Below are 25,989 nucleotides of genomic sequence, written 5' to 3'. Positions count from 1 at the left end.
GCCACTGTACTCCAGCCTGGGTGACAGAGTGAGACTCTGTCTCAAAAAAAAGAATTTAAAAAAAAAAAAAAAAAAATAAATTTTATGTTGTTACTGGTGTGTAGAAATCCAGTTGATTTTTTAAAATATTGACCTTGAGGCCAGGCACGGTGGCTCACGCCTGTAATCCCAGCACTTTGGGAGGCTCAGGTGAGTGGATCACAAGGTCAAGAGATCAAGACCATCCTGGCCAACATGGTAAAACCCCATCTCTACTAAAAATACAGAAAGTAGAGCTGGGTGTGTAGATGCATGCCTGTAGTCCCAGCTACTCGAGAGGCTGAGGCAGGAGAATCTCTTGAACCCGGGAGGCGAGTTCTCAGTGAGTCGAGATCACTGCACTCCAGCCTAGGCAACAGAGCAAGACTCCATCTCAAAAAGATATATATATCTCTTTTTGACTTATATATATATAGTCCTTGAATCAAGGACCTTTTAAATTCACTCCCTTAATCCCAGTTTTATGTAGATTCTTCCGCATTTCCTACTTACACAGTCATGTTGTCCCACGCAGTGTTGGCCTCACATTTCAAATGAGTCCTGGCAGCCTCCCTTTAGGTGGTTGATTTTCCAGAGCTAAGTGATGGCCTCTGGTTTCTAAAGCTCTACTCCCTAGCCTCCAAAGCCTGAGCTCAGCTGATTGCTTCTGCCGACTCCTACCCTCACCATCACCACTCCTGGCGCTGGGACAGCCTCTGGGCTGTCCTTTCTTCTCCAGCCTCCCTGCCGCCTCTGAGAAGAACTTGTTCCGGAATGGCTCGCTATTAGAGTGGACTCAGGAGAGGCCCCCAGAGTCACTGAGACCATTTGCTAAAGATGCTCTCCCTGTGCATCCCCAGAGCAAAAGCTGAGTGCATGGGAGGGGCAGGGGAGTTGGGGGGGGGGGGTGTTCTGGGGGGGGTGGTGGGGGACGAATTCGCCAGCTCTTCTTCAGCTGCAGTCTGTGTCCCTGCACCTCCAGAAGACTTCACAGAGCTAGGGAGGAGGGCACAACAGGCAGCTCAACTAATCCAGGGATAGCAGGTCTGTCCAAGAGACTGGGGGAATAGACCTGCTGAATAAAGACTCTTCTGTAGCAAAAGGCAAAGGCTGTAATCTCAGCACTTTGGGAGGCCAAGGCAGGTGGATCATTTGAGGTCAGAAGTTCAAGACCAGCCTGGCCAACATGGTGAAATCCGTCTATACTAAAAATACAAAAATTAGCCAGGTATGGTGGTGGGTGCCTGTAATCTCAGTTATTCAGGAGGCTGAGGCAAGAGAATCACCTGAACCTGGGAGATGGAGGTTGCAGTGAGTCCAGATGATGCCACTACACTCCAGTCTGGGCGAGAGGGCGGCAAGACTCCTTCTAGGAAAAAAAAAAAAAAAAAAAAAAAGGCAAAGGCCAAAAGGGAGGAGGACAAATTTTACCAAGCCATGATGTATATATGGCAAGGTCCCCAGGTCCCAGACCCCTGACATCAGGCATGACCCCTTTGATTGGTAAGTCTAAGCAGAAAGTCGTTTGGTGTTACTCCCAGACTTGTATCTGCCCAAGTGCCAGTGTATGGAGGGCCTTCAAGCCAGGGATACAAGGAGAGGTGACATCACAAGAGAAACAGCCATCATGTATGGGGACTCTGCTTACTTCACACACCCTAAACCCTATGAGCTGTGTTTCATTAACCCCACTGGCTCAGATCATTTCGGTAACTTGTTCAAAGTCTCTCCAAATTAGTGGGAGACTCCCTACAACTCACCTGCAACTCACACAGTTTATTTTGTTGCAAAGTGCTTGGTCTCTGCCTCTAGGGAGTGTCTGGTGGACTCCCGAACCTCAGACCCAGCAGCACGACTGACACTGAGATGTGACGTGGGTTCTGATTGAGTCATGCACGGTGAATTCCTAGTGGGGAACCACTGGCTGTCCAGGGTCCCTGCTTTTCTGCCAGCTGCCTCCCAGGTCTGCGACCTCCTTCAGAACCTGCCAAAATGACTAGGAAAATGCTGTTTCCAGAGGAGGAGCTGAAAGAGAACACGATGGCCCTGCACTCCAGATCTTCGGGTGGATGAGTAATCTAAGCATTCAGTTCAAGAATCACGTTTCAGTTTGTTTCTTGAAGCCTGGAAGTGACCTTTTCAGATACATAAGAACCCAGTGAGCTGTTTTGAGCCTCTTCAGATCCGAAAGCATTCAAGTGGCAGCCCTGACTCTGTCTGCCATCAACATGTGATCCCAGGTCCCGGGCTCCCCTGAAGGCAAAACTAGAGCAGCCCTTTGGAAGTGTCCCTCCCCTTCCCAGGCCCCCAGTTCCCCGCTCTCAGATCTACCCACACTATCCATTGCAAGCCTGTGTCACATCTGTGGATGGAGCTCAGCACGACCTTAGGCAAAGCCAGAATCAGCAAGGCACGGGACACAGGCTTGATTGCAGGTTAAGTGTTTTTGTTTTGTTTGTATTTTTGAGACAGAGTCTCACTCTGTTGCCCAGCCTGGAGTGCAGGGGTGCAATATCGGCTCACTGCAACCTCAGCCTCCTGGGTTCAAGCAATTCTCCTCCCTCAACCCCATGGGTATCTAGGACTACAGGCACATGCCACCAGGCCCAGCTAATTTTTTTGTATTTTTAGTCAAGAGAGGTTTTCACCATGTTGGCCAGGCTGGTCTCAAACTCTGACCTCAGGTGATCCACCTGCCTCGGCCTCCCAAAGTGCTAGGATTACAGGCATGAGCCACCATGCCCGGCCCAGGTGATGTTTTACATAGAGCTCCAACACCAGAGAGGAGTGTCAAGGGGAGGTGGTGCTCTCTGCCTTCTCTGGGGAGCTTTACCCCTAAGTTAGCTGCTCCTCACCCACCCCAGGCTATCCTCTTGGCTCAAGGCCTTTCTGGAATTGAGGTAAAGCACCTGGTAATCGTGAAGGCCCTTTGGGGGCTCCCTGATGCATAATACTCCCAGCCCAGGCGGCATGTCTGTGATCAGCTGGTTGGTTTTTTATTAATGTATCATATTAACAGGTTCAGCCATCCTGGGACAAAGCTGAGTTGTAATAAAAAAAACAAAAAGCCAACAAAAAAATAACTTTAATATACTGTTGGAGTCAATGTGACAGTTTTGTTTAAGATTTTCATAGTTATGTTCCTAAATGATATTGAGTCAAATTTTCCTTTCTTGTACTCTCCTTATCTGGTTTTAAGAATCAAGGTCATACTCGTTTCATAAAACAAGCTTGCTAACTTTCCTCCCTCTTTCCCCCTTTTTAAAATTCGTTGACAGTGGAATGATACTTGTAATGGGCTTTGGATTTTATCAAAACACACACCCCGAGTCTGCCTGCTTGCAGGGGACTTGGCACAGACAAGAAGACACCTTTTCCTTGTTTATAGTCTGCATTGGCTTATTTATGGCGCTTTTGTTGTTTCTGGGACTGTTCTGCTGGGAGCCAGCCATTTCCTTGAGGAAGCAGAGATGAAGGTGGAGGGAAGCCCTAGGCTTCTAGGGGAGCTTTGCTGGGGGAGGGGAGGGAGCCTGAGCCTGGTGCCCCAGCCCTGCTGCAGCCACCCCTCTTTCCTGCAGGAGCTCGACCTGACTCTACCTTTACAGGCACCATGTTCCGCAAGAAAAAGAAGAAACGCCCTGAGATCTCAGCCCCACAGAACTTCCAGCACCGTGTCCACACCTCCTTCGACCCCAAAGAAGGCAAGTTTGTGGGCCTTCCCCCACAATGGCAGAACATCCTGGACACACTGCGGCGCCCCAAGCCCGTGGTGGACCCTTCGCGAATCACACGGGTGCAGCTCCAGCCCATGAAGGTAAGAGGGGCAGGCAGGGATGAGGTTCAGCCTCTCCCAGTGCACAGACAACCATGCCTGGCTAAACTTCAGAAAGGCCCCTGGAGGAACCACCTACTTCACAGCTATCAATTCACCAGCCATTTTAACTCCCTGCCTGTCAGCCTGCCATTCTCTCCCTGGGTAAGCCAGGGTGAAGGAGCCTGGGAAGACCCCCTCTGCAGGGTGGTGGGGTTGCCAGATTCAGCACATGAAAATGTAAGATGCTCAATTGCATTGATATTTCAGATGACAACGAATAGTCTTTTAGGACATGTCCCATTCAATATTTGGACCTGCAGCCCCATAGGGACCGAGGGCTCTCCCAGACCAGGAGAATTTTAGTTGTGAGGGTCAGGACTAGTAGACCCAAGAGCCTGGCAGAAGTTGGGATCAGGGGCCCTATCAGGGTTTGGAGGCCACGACGCCAGTGTGTGTGGAGCAGCCCCCTGGCCTGGTCTCTTTTCCTCAGTGGGCTGGGCACCTCTCTCCCAGCCACCCGTGGAGCTAGAGAATGGAGCCCCGCCCCCTGAGCCTCAGCTCCCTGGCCCAGCCGACCACAGCCCTGGGCATGCCGGATGCAGCCCCATGGCACTCACCATCTGCTCTGCCGATGCTGGGCCTTCTCCCCGCATCCCTGCATCCAGCACAGGTGGGACCCACAGTGGCCCTGATCAATTATGGAAAACTTAATGGGTGGACGACACAGCAGGGAAGGTCTTTAGGCAGTCCTCCCCAGGGCCTCCAAGGACATTCTCTTGACCCTGATCTCCCGGCTGCCCCTCCCTGCCACAATCAGGCGGCTCCCACATACTTCTCTCTTCCCCCTACAGACAGTGGTGCGGGGCAGCGCGGTGCCAGTGGATGGCTACATCTCGGGGCTGCTCAACGACATCCAGAAGTTGTCGGTCATCAGCTCCAACACCCTGCGCGGCCGCAGTCCCACCAGCCGGCGGCGGGCACAGTCCCTGGGGCTGCTGGGGGATGAGCACTGGGCCACCGACCCAGACATGTACCTCCAGAGTCCCCAGTCTGAGCGCACTGACCCCCATGGCCTCTACCTCAGCTGCAACGGGGGCACACCAGCAGGCCACAAGCAGATGCCGTGGCCCGAGCCACAGAGCCCACGGGTCCTGCCCAATGGGCTGGCTGCAAAGGCACAGTCCCTGGGCCCCGCCGAATTTCAGGGTGCCTCACAGCGCTGTCTGCAGCTGGGTGCTTGCCTGCAGAGCTCCCCACCAGGAGCCTCACCCCCTACAACCACTGGTAGGCGTGGAATGAAGGCTGCCAAGCATGGCTCTGAGGAGGCCCGGCCACAGTCCTGCCTGGTGGGCTCAGCCACAGGCAGGCCAGGTGGGGAAGGCAGCCCTAGCCCTAAGACCCAGGAGAGCAGCCTGAAGCGTAGGCTATTCCGAAGCATGTTCCTGTCCACTGCTGCCACGGCCCCTCCAAGCAGCAGCAAGCCAGGCCCTCCACCACAGAACAAGGTGAGTCAGGAGCCTGGTCTGCAGGTGTCCACTGGGGAGTGGGTGTAGGTGCGCAGGCCCTGCCTGGCCTTCCCCTTGGAGGACTTGCAAAGAGGCTCCCGGGACTGCTTCCGCCTAAGGCGGCAGAAACGTGCACGGTAACCTCTCCTCTGAGGAGGGTGGCTGGCCGCCTCCTTCCCTCCCTTCCTTTCCTTCTTTTCTCTGTGGCAGTTGTGTTGTTTCCCATTTCTGTCATTATTTGTTCCCGAGTGTGTGGCCATAGGAAAAGCCGGATTTGCCTTGTCCGGGGGCAGCAGGAGGCCGACTTGTGGCATGCGTGACTGCTTCAGATGCGCATTTTTCTTGTGAGAAAGGAAAAGGTGAAGGGAGCCCCCGTGGTGACATTTCTTGGCAGGCAGAGTGGAGCACCTTTTCACTTCTTGCAGGCTCTCCAGCATCCTGTCCATAGTGACAGTAACCTCCTTCCCCATTTGGCAGAGGAGGAGACTGACAGAGAGAGGGTGAGACACCCCAGGCATGATGGAGAATGAGTCAGAGAAGGAAGGTGGGGAGTACTCTGGGGCTGCCTGTCTAGCCCGGGCCCTCTTGGCTCATGACTCTGGCATATGAAGGCTTTACAAGCACAGCAGTCACTTGTTCTTTAGCTCCCTCCTGGGAGGGTGGAAGGCAGGCCTAAGAAACGACTGCTGACAGGGGCATGGGTAATAGAGCCTCCCCTCCCTCCTGGGAGGGCCTTAAGACAAGCCTGGGTCCTCCCCTGTCATCAGTGGGGTGAGTGTGGCCTGCACAGGGTGTGGGTTTGGGGATGGCCTGGACTACAACCTTTCTCGGTCACTGCCTGCCAGCTGAGGTACTCAGAGAAAGGTCTTGGCTTTGTGCACTCCAGTCCCCTACTAGGTTAAAGGACAGTGGGTTGGGATCCCCATGGGGTGTGGCTTGATGTACCTGTGAGAGGAACATGAGAATCTGTGAGCTGCAGGGTGTCTGGAAGGCTGTGCCCCTGGCCAGAAAACTAAGGTAAGATCAGGACAGTGCACCCTGCTGGGAAGGTGAGAATCGGAGCCTGACCTCCCTCTGTCTCAGGAGTCCTGCTGGGAGGCCTTAGGGATTTGAGAAAGGGGTTGTCAACACTGGGCTGGGCACTCATTTGCATCTTTCTGGGCTCCTGCCAGCTCTCCACAGCATGGGGGAGGCCTGTCCATCCCTGCACAGTGCACTGAGTACTCACCGTGGCCACTGCTGCGGGGTGTGCTGGAATCTCCCCCATGCTTGTGGGAGCAGGTGGTAGTTATCTTGAGCTCGACAACACCATACTTCCAAATCCAGGGCAGTGGTTTCCCTCTGGGCAACTCAGACACACCTTCTGAGAGTGCTACTCTGGAGCCAGACCTCTCAATGGCAAGGCTGAGACCCCCTGAGCTGCTCTGGGCCAGGGCTTCTCGGTGTCTGCACTGCTGACGCTCAGGTCGGGCCATCCTTTGTGGTGCGCTCTCCTTGCACTGTAGCAGCCTCCCTGGCCTCTACTCACTAAAAGCTGGTGGTACCCCTGGTTAGAATAATTAATAATGCCTCCAGATATTGCCGAATGTCACTTGAGCACCCCCATTAAGAACCACTGCCTTAAGCAAATTCAATAACACAGATGGGGAGCATCAGCCTTCCCCCTCCTCCTCCTCCACCACCTACCCCAGGAGCTCCCAGATCAAGCCAGCAGCCCTTGGCACTGGAGCTGACTCTGGACACTCGCAGCAGCTTCCATAACAGCAGTTAGGCCACAGAGGCCATGCAGTGTGCCAGGCATGGCTGCAGGAGGGTCTGAGTATAGACCTCGCCCTGGCAGACAGAGGCCATGAAAAAGCCAGGCATGGCTGCAGGAGGGTCTGAGTATAGACTCCGGGGCTCCTGGGTATAGACAGAGGCCATGCAGTGTGCCAGGCATGGCTGCAGGAGGGTCTGAGTATAGACTCCGGGGCTCCTGTACCTAGCCCCAGGCAGGGAGGCCTGGAGTCTCTCTAGCTAAAGAGAACAGGAAGACACGGCTTGGGGTCACAGAGGCCAAAGAGGCAAGACAGTTTGTTAGGAGCTTGCAGGGTTTAGACATGTTCCACTTAGAGTCAGAAGGGCAAACATTCGTTAAGCACCCACTGTGTACTCCAATATATGTCAAGGATACATGGCACCAGTGGGATTGCAGCAGGGGAGTCAGCAGTCATGGGCATCCGTGGGTTCCAGTGCCTACAGGACAACCAGACAACCCACAGGGTTATGAGGATTACATGAGATACAGCATTGAAGGCACTTGTCAAAGTGCTAAGCCCTCAATAAATGGCTTTATTAGTAGTATTTGAGATGGCATCTCCCTCTGTTGCCCAGGCTGGAGTGCAGTGGCGCGGTCTTGGCTCACTGCAACCCCCACCTCCTGGGTTCAAGTGATCCTCCCACCTCAGCCTCCCAAGTAGCTGGCATTACAGGCGTGCTCCACCATACCCAGCTAATTTTTATATTTTTAGTAGAGATGGGGTTTCACCACGTTGGCCAGGCTGGTCTCGAACTCCTGACCTCAAGTGATCCACCTGCCTTGGCCTCCCAAAGTGCTGGGATTACAGGCACCTGAGCCACCATGCCAGGCCGGCTTTATTATTTTTAAAAATATTATGCCATGGCCTCTCCCCTTTAGGATACTTACAGTACAGCCCCCTGAGCCCACAGTGGAGAACCATGGCTCAGGGCGGGAAATGAGGCATTGATGTAAATGTATGCATGACTCTTCTAGTGGCTTTCTTCCCAAGAGGTCTGTCACGAGTAACTTCAGAATTAATCCAGAGCCCCTAACAATTAATTAATTCCATTGTCGTGTCCCCCTTTCCCTTTCTTGTGTGGCTTCACAAGTTCCATCTGATCCTTGCTTGTGATTACATTGATAAAAGCTCCCTCCCTGTGGAACAGGCAGTGAAGCCAATGAAAGGACACTGGGGACCCGACCTTGCCAGGCTGAAGCCCGAGCAAGCTCCTGGGACTCCCTAGCCTGTGTCCCAGACTCTGCTGGTGCTGGGCTCCTGGCTGGGCCACCCCTCCGCCAGTCTCCAGACGCAGGCTCCGCCCTGAGCCCAGCCAGCACCCGCAGCAGCAGCAGCACAGGGACCTGGCCCGTGGAGACAGGGAAGGAACTCCCACCTCGGCCTGTCCACGTGGCTCTCGCTCCCAGGCCCACACATCCTCAGAGTAGAGCTGGCCCAGGCAGAGGCCCTGGAGGCCAGGAGGGGAATGATCTCATTTTAGAGCCTTACTTAGGAGCTTCAGGACGAGAGGTCATCAGAGCCACCTCAAGAGGAGCTTTAGGTGGTCCCCAAGCTTCTGCCCCGACCCACACGGATGGGTGCCTGGAGAGCATGTTTTTCTGAGTTAAGTCCACACTCAGGCCAGCAGGCAGCCTCCTTAGCACCCCGAGCCTTTCTACAGGTTGACTGTGTGATGCAGTGAGCCCTGCCCCACTTCCCTCCCTGTCCCTGCCTGGTGACGTCTCATGGAACCTCTGTTCCCAGGACCTGGCATCATAGCCTCAGTCATGGCCATGCTCCCTCCACCCCCCTCATAGCCCTCCCAGAGGCTCCCTGAGGCCCTAAGATCATACTGCCCACTCATGCAGAGCTTCTCAAAGTACGTTCCATGAGCCTCCTAGGACGCAGGGACATTGTTCAAATGCAGAGTCTCTGCTCTAGAGCCCCACTGAATCAGGCTGTGAGGCGGGAAGTCCGCAGTTCATCTAGCTCCCCCCATCACTGCGCGTGTCCCTGCCTCGTAGCGGAGACTGGGGCTCAGAGAAGATGACTCGCCTAAGGCTCACTGCAGGGCACAGCAGCCCAGGGCCAGGCCCCAGGTCCTGACAGCCCAGTCCAGGGGTCCCACTGCTCCACTACACAGTGGATGGTGACAGTGTCACACTGGATGGTGACAGGTGCTGGCGACGACATGGGAGAATGTTTATTGTCCAAATGCACTCACTAGGGATGGAGTGAGTCCAGGCAGTCCTGGGAGAATTTCTAGCTTCTTTCCTGTGAAGGTCAAGCACACACTCGGGTGGGCAGGCAGGTGTGGGGGTGGCAGAAGTCTGCCCCAGCGTGGCTGTCGGCCAGTAGGTGTTCTACCCTAAGCAGGCCAGGGACTTGACTGGAGAGTGGAAGCCCTGAAGCCGTGGGGAGTCGGGGAAGGAAGGGAGTGAGGGTTGCTAAAGACATTGAAAAGACTCTGGTGGGGCCCAAGGCCTAGATTTGGGGTTTGGGGTCCCTGAGCAAGCATCCCAGCCCAAACTTACTGCTTGAGATTTCCTATAAGTTGTTTCAGCTCTGGGATCAGGACCAGGACCCACTGGGCACCTAAGACAATGGCTTACATGATGGGTTTGCAGAAGTTCCTAGAAGGCTTTCTCTGCAGCCCCTGAAGCATCCCTCTCCAGGTGCCCTTTAAAAACACATAATCCCTGGGAGGGGTCATGGTGCATATCACCGCTCCTTGGGGAGAACCCAAAGATGGGCGGGCGCCTTTCCTGCCAGAGAGACCAGGAGGGCTTGGGCTCAGAAAAGCAAGAAGCCTCACAGGCTTCCAGGGCTGGGCCTGAGCAGGGCTCACCGGGCGCCCAGGCTGCCCCTCGGCTCCAGCTTCCCTCCCTCCCCGCCAGAGCCCATGAGGATAGGCCCCTACCTTCTCCTCCCTCCTGGGGGCTCCTTAGCTAGGAGTTTCATGCCAAGGAGGAAGTGGAAGGATTCCTTTATGGGGTCTTTAAGACATCTCCTCCTCCCCGGCCTCAAGGCTTGGGTTTGGCTGGACCTACCCTCCTAACTCCAGATCTCTCTGGCACCAGATTCCCAGCCCAGGGGAGACACCCGAGGACCCCCCAGATGGTGACATACCTCTGTGGTCCTCTGTCAGGGACATAACCTCCCAGCACAGATTCACAGACTACCTGCTGCAGGCACAGGCAGGGCTATCGGGCCCCAGGTGTGGCTCCCCTGCCTTGGTTCGGGGAGTGGAGACACAGCTGCCCACTGCTCCCCACCCCACTGCCAGGCCTCTTCTGCCCCCATGGGTTCTAGAGTGGAGGAGCCTTGGGAGTGAAGAATGCCTCTGACCCAGATTCTTCAAGCAGCCTCTTAGCACAGAGGCAGATTTTGCCTTACAGCAGCCTCCCTGGGGTCTAGCTATCAATCGCCAAGGAAGAAATACCCAGCACAGGACCCCGCGGGGAGGTGGCCTTCTCTGTCTTCCCAGGTGCAGTAGGGCGAGTGTAAGCAGCTGTCTTGGGCCTGCCCAGCTTGGCGCCCTGCTGGGGGCTGCTCACACAGGACTGTGGCTGGGCTCCAGCTCCGTCTGAAAATCTTTGCTCAGAGCACCTCCCTAGTTTGATCTGACACCCTGCCTGACCCTGCCAGAGTCCAGAGGTCACGGCGGCCAGTCCCTGCCTCTGGGAAGGTGATTCCAAATGCTCCCACAGCCATGCCCCTTCCTGTTGCTTTGTCCCTGCAGCCCAACTCCTCTTTCCGACCGCCACAGAAAGACAACCCTCCAAGCCTGGTGGCCAAGGCCCAGTCCTTGCCCTCGGACCAGCCGGTGGGGACCTTCAGCCCTCTGACCACTTCGGATACCAGCAGCCCCCAGAAGTCCCTCCGCACAGCCCCGACCGCAGGCCTGCTTCCAGGCCGGTCTTCCCCAGCAGGTTCCCCTCGCACCTGGCACGCCCAGATCAGCACCAGCAACCTGTACCTGCCCCAGGACCCCACGGTTGCCAAGGGCACTCTGGCTGGTGAGGACACAGGTGTTGTGACACATGAGCAGTTCAAGGCTGCACTCAGGATGGTGGTGGACCAGGGTGACCCCCGGCTGTTGCTGGACAGCTACGTGAAGATTGGCGAGGGCTCCACCGGCATCGTCTGTTTGGCCCGGGAGAAGCACTCGGGCCGCCAGGTGGCTGTCAAGATGATGGACCTCAGGAAGCAGCAGCGCAGGGAGCTGCTCTTCAACGAGGTGGGAGGACAGGGCAGGACGGGCGGGGGCGTTGGGGATGGGCAGTGAACAGCCAGCCAGGCTGGACATCTGTGAGCAGGGGCAGTGGGTGGCCATGCTTCTGGGCACCGTGCCTGGCACTCAGGCCCCCACCTGCCCCCAGGTGGTGATCATGCGGGACTACCAGCACTTCAACGTGGTGGAGATGTACAAGAGCTACCTAGTGGGCGAGGAGCTGTGGGTGCTCATGGAGTTCCTGCAGGGAGGAGCCCTCACAGACATCGTCTCCCAAGTCAGGTGGGCAGCTGGGAGGGCTGGATCCTGAGTGTGGGCTGCCCCCACCATGGCCCTGCCAGGGCAATGTGTTCTTCTGCCTGTGGCCCAGAAGACTTGGGATGCCTGTTGGATCATCCTGGGCTCTCCTGCCTGCTGGGGTAACTGGCATCCAGGGGTCTTGGGAATAGAGAAGAGAAGGGTGGCTTCTATCCAAGGCTCAGGCCCGTTTTCACCAGGGCTATGGCCTGACTGTGCTGCCAAACAGATTGCCTGGGAGCCATGGGGCCTAGCACCAGGGACTCCTACTCTGCTCAGCCACCCCACAACCTGCCAAAGCTAACGCTCTCTTCCATCGGGCGGCCCCACCTTCCTATCCAGGCTGAATGAAGAGCAGATCGCCACTGTGTGTGAGGCTGTGCTGCAGGCCCTGGCTTACCTGCATGCCCAGGGTGTCATCCACCGGGACATCAAGAGTGACTCCATCCTGCTGACCCTGGATGGCAGGGTAGGTTCCATACTGTCCCCGGCATAGCCACGCTCCCACTTCCTCCCGGTCCACCACTCACTCCGCTTTCAACCCTAGGTGAAGCTCTCGGACTTCGGATTCTGTGCTCAGATCAGCAAAGACGTCCCTAAGAGGAAGTCCCTGGTGGGAACCCCCTACTGGATGGCTCCTGAAGTGATCTCCAGGTCTTTGTATGCCACTGAGGTAACCGTTCCCTCCACCCCCCAGACCTCCCAAAAGCCCTTCTGCTGTGGCCCCTCCGGTGACCTCACCAAAAGCAGCCCAGGTTTTCAGAGTCCCACCTAGTCAACACTCTTCCCCCTTTCCATGGGGCTGCTCCCGCCCATGGCCGGGCTGCCAGGAACGAGTCCTGCAAATGTTTCCTCAGCTCAAGGGCAGAATGGGGTAGGGCCAGGCCTCCCATGGATGATGGCCTTTCTCTGAGTGACTGACAGCTGTGTCCCTATAGGCAGTGGTCACTCATGCAGGCAGTAACTGGCCACGGGGCAGGTGGCCGGGGGAGGAAGGAGACACACTCACCAAGGAGAGCTGGGGCCAGCTGTCCCCCCTCCACCACTGCCGCCACCAGAACACCGCTAGCAACGGGCCAGGCCAGGTTCTGGCCATGGGGTCAGGGACATTTTCCTCCTGCAGGTGGATATCTGGTCTCTGGGCATCATGGTGATTGAGATGGTGGATGGGGAGCCACCCTACTTCAGTGACTCCCCAGTGCAAGCCATGAAGAGGCTCCGGGACAGCCCCCCGCCCAAGCTGAAAAACTCTCACAAGGTCAGTTGGCACACAAGGGTGCGAACTCGCAGACCCCATTCCTCCTGAGGCAAGAGGACCAGAGCCTAGGCTCCTAGCATCTCCCTCCCACAGAAGCTACACGGTCTGGGCTCCTGGAAAAGGCTCCTCTTTCTCCACACAAAACCTGCACCTGGGTGTGGAGCCGCATCTATGCACAAGTTCGCATGTGCACTCCAACAGGTCGCCTCCCACGGCTGTGGCAGGAGGTTTGCTACTCGGCAGGCACTGGTCAGAAGCCCAGGGGTGCCCATGAGCAGGGAAAGCCAGGACACCAGCAATCCCTGCTGTCCCGGAAGGAATCCGGAGAAGCTTCACTGAGCACAAACCTTTCTACCCCAAGTGTCGGGAGATCCATACCATGATTCGATGTCCCTGTCCATCACGGCGAGTTGGCTCATGCACCATTGTTGCACACCCCAACACAGCTGAGCCACAGCATTCCCCTTAAAGCCAGTATATGTTCTTGGACGTGTATACATGTAACCCTTTTTGCCAAATCCGCCCCAACCCCGCAGGCCTTACTGTGGACGCCCCCTGCTGGCAGGTCAGCACGAGGCTGCTAAGTGGCATCGCCATCTGGTGGCCAAAGCTAGAAATGTCTCAGGGGCTGAAGCCTCACCTCTAGCAAAAAAAGAGTTCTGTGGCCCCAACACAAAGCTGGATGAGAGGACCAACAGGAAACATCTTCCAGGACAACTGCTCCTTGGAGCCTGCACCGCTAACTCCAAAAGTAGCATATAAAGATCTCTAGTTGGCTAATTGCTCAGAGGATGTAGCCTTCTGCCCAAGACTGAGCCTCATGCCAAGATACTGGCTCAAAATGAACCAAGATAAGCCCTTGCCTTAGACTCTAAGGCCTAGAGCAACAAAGAAATCTTCCTTTTCAGGTCTCACTTTATTTTCTATTTTTCAGAGCACTTCCTCATCCTTGACCTGTTTGTTTTTGTTGTTTTTGTTTTTTGTTTTTGTTTTTGAGATGGAGTCTCTGTTGCTCAGGCTGGAATGCAGTGGTGTGATCTCGGCTCACTGCAACCTCCGCCTCCTGGGTTCAAGCAATTCTCCTGCTTCAGCCTCCTGAGTAGCTGGGAATACAGGCATGTGCCACCACGCCCGGCTAATTTTTGCATTTTTAGTAGAGACGGGGTTTTGCCATGTTGGTCAGGCTGGTCTACAAACTCCTGACCTTGTGATCTGCCCAACTTGGCCTCCCAAAGTGCTGGGATTACAGGCAATGAGCCACTGCACCCAACGACCTGTTTTTAAAATCTTCTCAAAAGCCCTATGTGGCAGACAGGGCAAGCATACTTTATCACTAGCCCATTTTACAGATGAGAAAACTGAGGCCTAGAGAAAACTGTGACTTGCCTGAGATCAGGGATAGAGCCAGGCCTGGATCACTGATGCCAATTCTCTGCCCCTTCCACAGAGCTATAGCATCTGAATACTGAGAGCCTTGGGGGGTGAGGAGGGGCAAGGGGACAGGAAGTTAAAAAACCAGCGAATTCAAGATTTTCAAACAATCACAGGGCCAGGCAATCAGGTCACCCCAAAGTGACTGCAAATTGTGGCTTAATCTCACTGCCCTGTCTCTACAGGTCTCCCCAGTGCTGCGAGACTTTCTGGAGCGGATGCTGGTGCGGGACCCCCAAGAGAGAGCCACAGCCCAGGAGCTCCTAGACCACCCCTTCCTGCTGCAGACAGGGCTACCCGAGTGCCTGGTGCCCCTGATCCAGCTCTACCGCAAGCAGACCTCCACCTGCTGAGCCCACCCTGAGTACACCTGCCACCTGTGCCCACAGGCAGGGCACACGGGGCAGCCAGCCTGCCGGCAGGGCTTGCCTGCCTCCTTCTCTCAGTATTCTCTCCAAAGATTGAAATGTGAAGCCCCAGCCCCACCCTCTGCCCCTCAGCCCACTGGGCCAGGCCGGACCTGCCCCCTCAGTGTCTCTCCCTCCTGAGTCCCCAGATGGAGACCCCTTCTACAGGATGACCCCTTGATATTTGCACAGGGATATTTCTAAGAAACGCAGAGACCAGCGTTCCTGGCCTCTGCAGCCAACACAGTAGAAAAGGCTACTGTGGTTTTTTAAAGGTAGTTGTCCACTAGCGTCCTAGGCCACTGCAGAGGGCAGACTGCTGGTCTCCACAGATACTTGCTGTTCTCAGCTCCAGCTTCAAACCTCGGGTCTCGAGAGGGCCACGGGCCACGGGGTGATTTTTATGACCTGAATCCCTCTTCCTCCCTCACGTCTGATGTCCTGAAGGTGCAGTCCTAGCTGTACGGCCCCTCCCCGCCCGAACTGTGAATGGCCTGCTCCAGGCCATGGCTGTGGGCAGGGAGTGAGGGGACAATTTCTGAGTGAAAAAGAAAGAATGGGGTCAGTGGTGAAGGTGCTCTCACTTTACAGAATGGAGAGAACATCGTGTGTGCGTGTGTGTGTGTGTGTGTGTGTGTAAGGGGAGGAAAGCCACCTTGACAGCCCAGGTCCTTTCAGGTCACCCACAGCCAGCTTCAGGAAGGCTGCCCCATCCTCTCTCCCACTAAGTTCTGGCCTAAAGGGACCTGCTTTCTTGGCCTGGCTTCCACCTCTCCAGTCCTGTGTCTCCCTGGCCAGTGGAGTGGTCCATGCTAAGTCTAACACATCCTGGGGGCTCAGGAGGCTTCTGAGCGTCTCCTGTACTGTGCAGCGTGAGGGCCAGAGATAGGAATGTAAGGAATGGTAACTGTGTTACCTTTCAAGTTTATCCCAATAACCAGGTCATCAGGGACCCATTGTTCTCTTCAGAACCCTATCTGGGAGAGAAGGCGAACCACCTCCGGGTTTCCATCACGTCAAGGTCACAGGCACCCATTTGTGCAAACCATCTGCCCCGGCTGCCTCCACAGACAGCTGTCTCCTTGTCCTCCTCGGCCCCGCCCCACTTCAGGGCTGCTGTGAGATGGAATTCCAGGAAAGAACTTCAGGTGTCTGGACCCTTTCTATTTAGATAATATTTTTAGATTCTTCTGCTCCCTAGTGACCTACATGGGGGCAAAGAAATTGCAAGGACTTTTTTTTAAGGGTCAGAGTTTTCAAAACAAAAGCATCTTCCCTAGAAATTTTTGTGAATTGTTTGCACTTGTGCCTGTTTTAAATTAAATTGAGTGTTCAAAGCCATTGGGCTTCCTGTGTCTCTGGGAGCGGAGACCAGCGGTCTTGGAGGGGGGGCCGCCTGTGGTGGGTGAATCTTGTGGAGCCTCCCCTCCTCCCCACATGAGCCCTCCAGCAGCCACACCACAGAACACCCAACTTCCCTGGTGACCTGTGGGCCCGAAAGGCAGGCAGAGAGGAAGGGAAACAGGAAGTGAACGGCCCTTGGGAATGAAGGCGATGAAAAATAGACGGGGCTACTCTCCCAGGGGAGAAGAGCCCACGAGGAAAGCCAGGGCCCTGCGCTGCGTTTGCTAAGGGTGAGCACAGTGGCTGACGACCACCCTACGTGTCGGCTTCTCCCATCCTCTGCGGCTCCTCACCCCCACCCCGGACCTCCAGCGTCCACAGGAAGTGGTCTGAAACTGCTTCCAGTGGGAGAGCAGTCCCTGTCTCACTCCTCAGTACTGAGGGAGATGGTGTGGAGTTGAGAAAGAATGGAGCAGAGCCTGGAAACCAGGGAGCCTGGGCTCTCGTCCTGGGGTTGGGGAGGTGGATACAATTATCTTGCGATTTCCAGCTCCCGAACGGATTCCTGCACTTCCTTCCTGAGATCTCCCACTGCCCAGGGTTCAGGAGCAAGCCAGGAGCAAGAAACCACGCAGCCTTTCTTTCACTTCCCAGTGCATTCACACCCTGACAGGTGCCCTGGTGTTGCTGCCAGCCTGGCCCCGCCACCCAGCTCAGCAGAAGCAGCACCTGTGACTTACCTTCAGGAGCCAGCACAGTGGGACGGGCCTGGCAGAGGCTCACTAAGGCAGGGGCCTCCATAGGAGGCAAGGGCTCAGTCCATCTCTCCAAAGGGAGCCGAGGGTCAGGAGTGCTTGATAAGGCAAAGAGAGGCCAGTTCTCGCAACGGAATAATACTGGATTTATTAACTATTCTTTGAGTTCTAACAGTCCTTCCACCACACAATATCACTCTGAAAGGGTGTGCGTATGTCCTACAGCTCACACACAGACCGCTTCTGATCTTAGGGTACCGAGCGCCAGCATCCTGGGTGACTCTTCACAATGACAAAAGCAACAAGAATTGGAAAAGCAAAAGATTTAGAAAAGTCTCTTCTGAAGGTAGAGATTGCTAGAGAGGACCCAGCCTCAACACCCTGGGGCTGACAAAGGGAATTCAGGGGAGAAAAATGTGGAAGTTCTGCACGGAGCCGGGCCTGGGAAGGAGTCTGTACGGACAGCAAGGCAGTCAGACACACGATGCAGTTGTTTAGGAACGTCACTTTCTACCACCAAGCTCTCGGCAGCTCCACAGAGAAGAGCCCTCATGGTTGTTTATCCAGTCAAGAGGGCCCAGGGTGACATTCAACCAGAAAGCCGCATATCAGAGATACTGGAAAGATTACAGCACCTCTGATACAATGTGTAACCCAGACTTCATGCTGTTGAGCCAAAATACTTGCATTCCTACACCACTAAAAACGTCATTAAAATTCAACACAGTTGAAAAGGGAGTACATGAGCAAGCAAGGGTCAGAAAGCAGCAGTTTGCACTCTGGGTGTCCAGTGGTCCCCACCCCACCCCAGACCCTCTCCCTCAGGCTTTTCAGGCACTCGGTATTGTGCACCCACCACCCAGACAGGGGGACTGAGGAGAGGCAGATGTTTTGGGAGGAGAGGAGAGGGAGAGGGCAGAATACCTCAGAAACCAAAGCAAATATCAGAAAAAACTGCATAATCGGCAGGTCCCAAGGGAAGGGTTGGCAGCTCCGACTTTTCGGAAGAGAGCAGTAGCTCTCAGGACACGCAGCCTTAACTTGGAAGATTTAACTTGGGGTCCTTAGCGAAGGGTCTGGGCTCCTGCTACTTTCGATGCGAGTGTTTTGTTCATTGTTCCCTCGCTTCACTGCTGTCAAGTGACTTCAAGTATCCGGATTTAATATTCTACAAGAGGAAGAGGATTCCACGATAAATGCATATGGAGGAACAAGTACACAGGGGTGATCCCAAAGAAAACCAGGTGTCTGAGCTCCGAGCCGGGACCCAGCGGGGAGGGCCCAACGCTGCCACCAGGGGGCACCAGAGATCACGTCCAGTGCGCCGGCCTGCGTGGCCTAGCGGATGCGGGCTGCGGGGTGCAAGGACTGGGTAGGTGTCCTGACACCTGCACGAGGCCCACTCCTGGCCCCCCACCCCTCACCGCCAGGCCCAGCAGTATCTTGGCACAGTCATTCTCGCTCTGGGCAGTTCCCTGGGGGTTACTGGCGAGAAACCTTCCGTACTGCAAAGGCAAACAGATCGACGTCTTGCAAAGACCCGACTGCAGGCAGGTGAAAGGCTTCAAGTTCCACCCTCAGGGTTCACAAAACAGCCCCACCTGCCGCCTCCCCGCGGGCCAGGCGCACTGACACACGTGCTAGCACTTCCGCAGGGTCCTAGCGCACGCGCCCCGCCGGACCCCCGCCCCCAACCCCGCCGCCTCGCTAGGCTAGCACGGGGCAGAGGGGTGGGGGCGAGCAGGCAGGGGGCAATGTCAGGAAAGGGCCTCTGACTCACTCATCTGCCCAATAATAAACCTGGGCCGGCCTGCTTCCCACGCGGTGGGACCAAGGCAGGAGTCCCGGGTCTCTACCTACAGCATCCATCATCCGCCCTGCCCTCCGTTAACGGCCCAGCGAGAAGCAGGAGCCGTTTAACAGGCCCCTTCCAGCTCTCGCCAGAGTTGGATGTAATTTAAACCTGGGCCTGCGGCTCGTGTGGGCTCCCGACTCCCGCGCGCCGCCGTTTCACGTCGCAAACACTTCAGTCAATTATCCCCCTCGCGGAGCTTCTATTTAAAGAGATATTGTCAGGCTCTTAAGCCTCAGAATCAGACCCGCTGCTTTCTGCTTCATATACAAAGGCTTAAAACACGAGTTCTTTGAGGATTGGAAGAAATACAATTAAGCACAGCCTTCGCAACCGTTCCACCCCGCGGGAGCACCCACGTGCGGGACGGGGGAGCTGGGAGGCGGGGAGGCGGGGAAGCGCTCAGTCCTTTCCCTTTCAGGCCTCTGTGAGCCAGCGGAAATAGGGCTTGGGCCTCCAGGGGTGAGGTGTTGAACCTCGATGATGGAATTCAAATGCACCCGCGCTGAAGAGGGGGCTGGCTCAGGAGCCCGGATTTGGCCTGGGTAGGGGTTATGTGGAGCAGTGACCCCACATTATCAATGAAGCTGAATCCTGGGGCAGAGACAGAGGGAGCTGGAGTTACCCAGGAGCTGATTTAAGGGACAATTGGTGTTCAACACTAGGGACTCTCCCACTCCCAAAATACGGTTTCATTGTCTTGAGGCAGGAGTTTCTACCCTAGAAAAACATAACAGCCAGACCCCTTCCTCCTCAACCCTCCAGTCCAGAAAGGCTCTAGGGCCCCTCGGTCCTTTCCTTCTCCCACACTTCGAGGGAAAGGAGACTTTGGTAGTTTGTGGGATTATTCTCAGCATCAGTAGGCAGAGAGTGGGGAGGCTGGGTCTTTATTCTCCAAGGTGGACCCTTCTATTTGCCTGGCTGCCCGGGTGTTAGGAAACCCAGCGAGGGGAGGGGGGCCGGAGAGGAGCGACAGGTGGCTAGGCAGACCCAGGACTGAACCTGAGGGCTGGGGAGGGGGAATCCACCTTCCTGGCTGTAGCCTACGGAACCAGTCAATCCACACCTCTAGACCTAGGCCGGGAATACCGAGGAGCACAAAAAAGATGGAGGTCCCTTAGGGCTGGTGGAGGTCTCGCCTTGGCAGAGAGGCAGGTTCCAAAATGGGCTGCGGGGGGCGGCTGCCGAAAAGGTGAGGGACCTATAAGGAAGAAATACCAGTGGAGTAGAAACGGGAGGGTGGGGGAAGCAGGCCTCGGGCCTTGGCGCCGTTTACCGCTGAGCACGCAGCACCACAGCCTCGGTGCCCGCCTGCCAAGGGTTCGGCCCAGGCACCGAGACAGGCAGAGCGTTGGCCTCTAACTCCGGGCCACTCTCGGGCCCTGGCGCCTCACCGACCAGGCTGGGGATATCTGGGGCTGTGGAGCGTCGGCGCAAACCCAGGCGGCCGGAGCCGGGGCCGCCCTCCGGATGGGGGCTGAGGCCAATGGGGGCTTGCACTAAGGTTGGGGGCGCTCCCTCCAGCACCTCCTGTGAGCGCCACCGCCCAGTCCCCGAAGACTGGGGCGAGTTTGGTAGGGCCATCAGGGCCCCAGCCCGCAGGCGGGCCGCCTCCTCCTCGGTCACCGCACCCAACGCCAGGCTCATGCTCCGACCCAGCTCGGGCCGTTCACTGCCCTGCGCCCGGTGCCGGCCCGAATTCTTGCCCGCTAAGCCAGCCTCGCCGCCGTGGCCGTGGCCGCCCGCCGCTCGCGCAAAGCGCGCCAGGAGAGGCCGCGGGAGGCGGCGGGGGCTGGGTCGTCGACGCTCGGGGCTGGGCGCGGGGGCGGGGTGGCCAGGGGGACTATCGGAGTTGGAGCCCCGGGCCGCGGCTGCGGCGGCGGCGCGGCCCCAGGGCCCGGTGAGGGCCTGCACACAGGTCCCGTGGCCGCGGGCGGCAGCCAGTTGCAGCGCGGTGAGCCCCGCACGGTTGGTGCGGTCGAGGCGCAGGCCTAGGCGGCGGAAGGACCGCACCAGGAACTCGAGCACTGCCCCGTGGCCGCAGGCCGCCGCCCACATCACCGGGCTGTTGCCCGCAGAGTCGGCCGCCTCGGGGTCACCACTGAACTGCACCAGCAGCTGCACGGCGTCCAGGTGGCCTCGCTCGCACGCCAGACTGAGTGCGGTGCGGCCGCGCTCGTCCCGCAGGTTCACGGCAGCACCCTGCTCAAGCAGCAGCCGCACGAAGCGCGCGCGCAGAGCGGGGTCCGGCAGCCCCACGGCCACCATGAGCGGCGTACGGCCCTGCTCCGCGCGGCAGTCGATGATGCTGCGGTCCAGCGCATCCAACACGAAGCGGGCCAAGTGCACTTTGCCCGCCTGCATGGCCTCCAGGAAGGTGCGCGTCCCCGCTCGGGGACACAGGTCCTTGGGTTTGAGCATGGCCCCGACCGCCGCGCCCGGGCAGCCTGGCAGCTCCGCACGGGGGCGCCCCTGTTCTCGCGCCCCGCGGGGCACCGGCCTCCGCCCGCGCTGTGATACCTCTCCCTCCGCGCGTGGGCGGCTGCAGCCGACGGTCCCGAGGTTCCTACTCCGGTGTCCCGGAGGCTCCGACTGCCCCGCCGCTGCTGGGCCGTACGCCTGGCGTCTCGCCGCTCCTTCCCCGGGCCTCCCGCCTGCAGGTGTTGATTGCTCGCTACTCCGGGCTCCGCTCCTGGCCCGCCACCAGATGTCGGCAGCCGAGTCTCGACCCTCTCCCGGCTCTCCCGCCGCTTTCCCCGTGTCCGGCGCCCCTCAGTCCTCGTGGTTTGGAGCCGTGCCACTCACCCGCACCCAGGGCAGCCCCCGCTCCCCCGCAGCGACGGTGGCGCCCGCCGTGCACGCCTGCCTCCAGCCCTGGCGGGGCGCGCCGCTCCTCAAGCTGCTGGCGCCGTTCCTCCGCCTCCTCCCCTCTCGCGGGGGCCGGGCCACGCCGGGGCGCTTGCTCCTTACTTGGGGGGCTCGGCGGCGTGGGAGCTGCCGCCCGCCTGGATACCTGACTTTATAGCCTTGGGGGTCTCCATGGCAATGGCTGCCCTGGAAGCCGACTGCCCCGTCAGGGCAGAGACGGACGGGGCGGGGGAGACCGCTCCTGACCCCCACCCCTTCGTGGCCCACGAAGTCGGGGAGCGGCTCCTCCTCCGCGCTCCGCTGGGAATGCGGCGGCGGTTGCGGGGCGGGGGCGGGGGCTGCTCGCCGGGGGCCACATGCACCCGACCGGGCCAATCCCAAAGTCTCAGTCTTCTCTCCCCGCCCTCCGCCCCCACCCGAGTCCGTGCCCTCGGCTCCTTAGAAACTGGCGGGAGCTCGGGCTCGTCGGGGAAGACTGAGAGCTGCCCCCAGCAGTCCAGGGTGAAAGGAAATGGGACCCCATGAGCGCAGAACTAGACCACGTGCGAGCTAGGGGTGGCAGCGAAAGGCGGATGAGGAGTAACTTGGGGGAGGGGGTATACGTCCCGCGGGTTGGGGGCGCTCAGCCTGGCTGGAAACTGCTACTCGAAGTGCAGAGAATCACGCACTCACACACAATTGTTCCTCCCGCACACGCTCCCTGGAACGAGGGGTGGGGGCCGAGTGCGCTCTCCAATTTCAGACGTCTCCAACCCCGACAACGCACCCGCGTGCCAACTCCCGGTGGCTGCCGAGCGGGCAGAGTGTAGACGCCCAAACCAGGAAGGGGCTCCTTAGGATCCGGGAGTGCCGCGGGCATGTTAGGAGTTCCCTGGCGCCGCCACCCTGGAACAAGCTAGGGACCCACGCGAGGTTCCCTGCCCCTCGCTTCTCCCTTGAGCACAAAACAACCCCCAGGCCACAGGGTTCTGGCTCTGACCACTGGCTGGCACCTAAGGACAGGAGGCGAGCACAAGTTCCATTTGCTGTAAGATGCTTAGAGAAGCCACTGCATCTCCTTCTCCCTCCGGCCAGCAGGTCCCCCTCGGTCCTGGAGGAGGGGGATGATACACAAGCCTGGGCGGAGCGGAGTTAGGGCGCATCAGAGCCTGGGTGTGGGTGGTGGGGAGGGAGTGAGTAAGGTTGGAATGGGTATTTGTAAAGGAGTGAAGCAGGTATCAGCTGCAGAATTGACTGAGACTTTTCATGAGCCGCACATTTTGTTGCCGGCAGCGGTAAGAGAGAGGCAGAAGCTCGGTTCTGTATGCGAGACGTTCCCCCTCTTAAGAAGATAACACTGGGACTTAAAAAGTGGACGTTGTCTTCTGAGGGCTGAATATATCTGCTAAATACCTACCAACACAGTCCTTGGATGAAAAGATGGAGTTGCGGGGAAGAGAGGGCTCTGGGGCCTTCTAAAGATAGGACTTCAAGGATGTGCGGGATCTGGGCTATTTCCAAGGAAGGAATCCCAGGCCGGGCGCAGTGGCTCACGCTTGTAATCCCAACACTTTGGGAGGCCGAGACGGGGGGATCACGGGTTCAAGGGATCGAGACCATCCTGGCCAACATGGTGAAACCCCATCTCTACTAAAAATACGAAAATTACCTGGGCGTGGTGGCACACGCCTGCAGTCCCAGCTACTTGGGAGGCTGAGGCAGGAGAATCGCTTGAACCTGGGAGGCGGAGGTTGCAGTGAGCCAAGATCACGCCACTGCACTCCAGCCTGGGTGACAAAGCGAGACTCTGTCTCAAAAAAAAAGGAAGTAATTCCAAACGGGTTCTGGAGGCAAAGGCTTGGAAGCAGGATAAACCTTCAGGGGACACTATTGAGGGCTGCTTTAAGGGGTCCCTTCCTATCAGAGAGGGGAAATAAGGAAAGAATGATGGTGTTCTCAGCCTGAGCAGATGCTTTGCAGTAGCAGATGCCTGGGGAAAGGTACTGGGCATAGATGGGCGTGGCAAAGTGGGCTCATGGCCCTGCACCCTGAGCCCCTTGCCTCTCTCCAGCTCCCAGGCTCCAGTGATGTCCACCTTGAATTTGGCGCCCAGGCCATGGACCAGAGGCTCCCACTCCCCTCTGTCACGTGAGGAGCATGTGATGTGTACCTGCACCCACTATGAAGCCCCCCTTTTCTCTTTTTGCATTTGTTAAGTGTTTGGTCAGGGCTCTGCCAGTTTTCTTTCCTGGTGTCATAGAAAGGCCACAGATCTGACATCAGCGTTAAGTCCCAGCTTGAAGGCATTTACTAGCATTGTGGCTCCAAGCCTGCATATTCTCAGCTGAAAATGAGACTGATAAATACCAGCCCTGCCTGCTTTACACAAGAACAAGTTAGAGAGTGTCAGGGAAAGAGCTGCATAGTTATTTCATTTTTTAAAATTTTGTTTTGTTTTTTCTAGAACTGCATAGTTATTTAGAGTGCAGCCCTCAAAGCTGCTCCCGCCCCCAGAGCTAGGGCCCCCTTCTGGGGTGGCCCCCAGAAATGGGTACAGACTCTCCACCCCCAATAACTGGGCAGGAATGCTGTCCTTCTTTACTCAGCAGAAGAAAGGCTTTTCTTCCCTTTATGACTCAACTTCTCTTTTCAGCAGTGTGAGGGAAATTGCTTTCTTCCCTTCTATTTCCAAGGTCGGAGGAGGGAGCAACCCTGGAACCTGTGTGTGGCCCACCAGGCTGACAAGCCATGACTCGCACCCCCCAGATGGAGGAGAGAAACAGTAGAAACCCAGAATGGTCACTTTCTTGGTCCTGAAGAGCCCCTCCTCCCTGAGACAGCTGAGCTTCATTTCTGTCCCTGTTCCCCGTGGTGGACTGAGACAGTTTCAGGGAAGAAGAGTTAGGGCAGAAAGTGCTGTGCTGGGTACCCTTTGGAAGGAGCAGTTGGTTCCCATGGCAGGAAGGGGGTGGTGGTGCCAGGTCTCGAGCCCTGGAGCCTTTGCTCTGACTTCCCTGTGGGCTCAGTATGTTCTGAACAGAAAAGAAACAGCAAAGCTGAAAAAAAGCTGAGACTTTGCTGCAGAGCACAGAGGCACCAACAGCCGGAATTAGAAGCTGTCGCTTAGGGAGCTGAAGGCTGACAGGAGATGGAGCCCAGGCAGGCAGGGGGCAGGCAGACACGTCATACTCACCTCCCCTCTTCTCCCCTCGCATCCCACCTGCTGGGCCTGTCCCCCCAGCAGGCCCCAGGCTGGCAAAAGGGCTCCCTCCCCAAGATGCCTCAGTGTGGTCTGTCACTGTGTCTGCAACTGCCTCCTTCCTGGGCCCCTTCTTTCCTCAAGTGTCACCAGCCCCCTCACGCTGTCACGTTGCACCAGCTTGGCAGGGTAGGGCCTGGTGGCACGTGTCTGGGAGATCCAGAGGGCTGCTCAGGGGATGCAGGGGGCGGGGTGAGTCAGCAGGGGACTCGAGTCTGAGTCAGCAATGGGATTGGGAAAAGGGTAGAGACCCTTCTCTTTGTGCAAAAGGTGAAACTGAGGCATGAGGGGTGAAAGGGAGCCTTGCCCCAGTCCCATAGATACATAGCAGTGATGGAACCCAGGTGTCCTTCACCTGCCCCAGTACCCCAAGGGAGGGCGTCAGCTCTTCCTCTGTACATCACCTGCAGCAAGAGACTAATTCATCTCCAAGGCCCAGAGATGGCATTTGCCCAAGGGACACCTTGCCTTTTCGGGAGGAAAGCAGGGAGGCGGGTATCCAGGCCTGGCCACATGGGAAGGTCCCAGTCTGCTGTGCAGAGCTGTCTCCAGGGGCAGAATTGCATCACCTTCCCCATTCCTGGGCTACCCAGCTCCAAACTGGGAGCCCAGAGACTCTGCATGACCTGGCCCAGAGGCAAGGGGAAGGCAGCTTTTCCTTCTCCTGAACAGTCATCAGCAAAATCTGGGGGCTGCCCAGCGGGCTCCACTGAGCTCTGGCTCTGGCTTACGTGCACATGCCTGGATCAGTGAGTTCCTCTAGGCTTGAATCCTCACCTTTACAGCCCAGTGCCCGGCAGAAAGGTTGAACATAGGGCACTGCCCTGGGGTGTAGGTGGTCTGCCCCAGTGTATCCAGTCTGTAGTGATGTAGGGAGCAGGCTGATCAATGTTAGGCCTTAGCCCAGTAAATGATCAGGCCCCCTCACCTCACCCTACAGCCAGGGCCTGGCAGAATCCCAGAGGTCAGACTCCCAGAGGGATGGGATGGCAGGGTGCGGGCAGGAGGACCTGTTTGCCTTCCAGAGGAACAGGTGCTCACAGCTGATGGCATCTGCTGTAACTCTCTAATAAGAACACAACCTCTTCCCAGAATCAACCCCCTCTGCCCCTCCTAAGACACTGCCTGTCCCTATCTGGGACATGGGATCATGTCATCGGTGCAGTGAGTGGCTGCCCAACAGCCCCTCT

At 57.2% G+C, this 25,989-nt stretch overlaps 2 protein-coding genes across 8 annotated transcripts in view; one reads left to right on the top strand and one right to left on the bottom strand.

Moving 5' to 3' along the window:
* PAK6 (p21 (RAC1) activated kinase 6) overlaps positions 1-16,083 on the top strand; it is a 39,171-nt gene extending 23,088 nt beyond the window's left edge. For 4 of the 7 annotated variants that reach the window (XM_017960518.3, XM_009209907.3, XM_003900761.3 and 1 more), the window contains 8 exons: positions 3,624-3,832; positions 4,684-5,337; positions 10,858-11,355; positions 11,498-11,631; positions 11,989-12,115; positions 12,194-12,319; positions 12,770-12,904; positions 14,521-16,083. In XM_017960518.3, coding sequence (XP_017816007.2) covers positions 3,629-3,832; positions 4,684-5,337; positions 10,858-11,355; positions 11,498-11,631; positions 11,989-12,115; positions 12,194-12,319; positions 12,770-12,904; positions 14,521-14,688 — 2,046 coding nt within the window. In that variant the 5' untranslated portion in view covers positions 3,624-3,628 and the 3' untranslated portion in view covers positions 14,689-16,083. The other 3 variants (XM_009209910.4, XM_009209908.4, XM_009209912.4) reach the window with 3 other exon arrangements.
* An 883-nt stretch (positions 16,084-16,966) lies between these two features.
* On the bottom strand, positions 16,967-23,161 carry ANKRD63 (ankyrin repeat domain 63). Its single transcript, XM_009209914.4, has 2 exons — positions 18,622-23,161; positions 16,967-18,009 (listed from the first exon to the last, which is right to left on the bottom strand). Exon 1 carries the CDS (start codon positions 21,112-21,114, stop codon positions 19,966-19,968), a length of 1,149 nt encoding a protein of 382 aa, XP_009208178.2. The 5' UTR covers positions 21,115-23,161; the 3' UTR covers positions 16,967-18,009; positions 18,622-19,965.
* Between the last annotated feature and the right edge of the window lie 2,828 nt (positions 23,162-25,989).

This window comes from Papio anubis, chromosome 7 (genome assembly GCF_008728515.1).
Source record: "Papio anubis isolate 15944 chromosome 7, Panubis1.0, whole genome shotgun sequence".
NCBI lineage: Eukaryota > Metazoa > Chordata > Mammalia > Primates > Cercopithecidae > Papio > Papio anubis.
The sequence above is the reverse complement of the archived record's forward strand: the minus strand, read 5'-3'. Positions and strand labels throughout refer to the sequence as shown.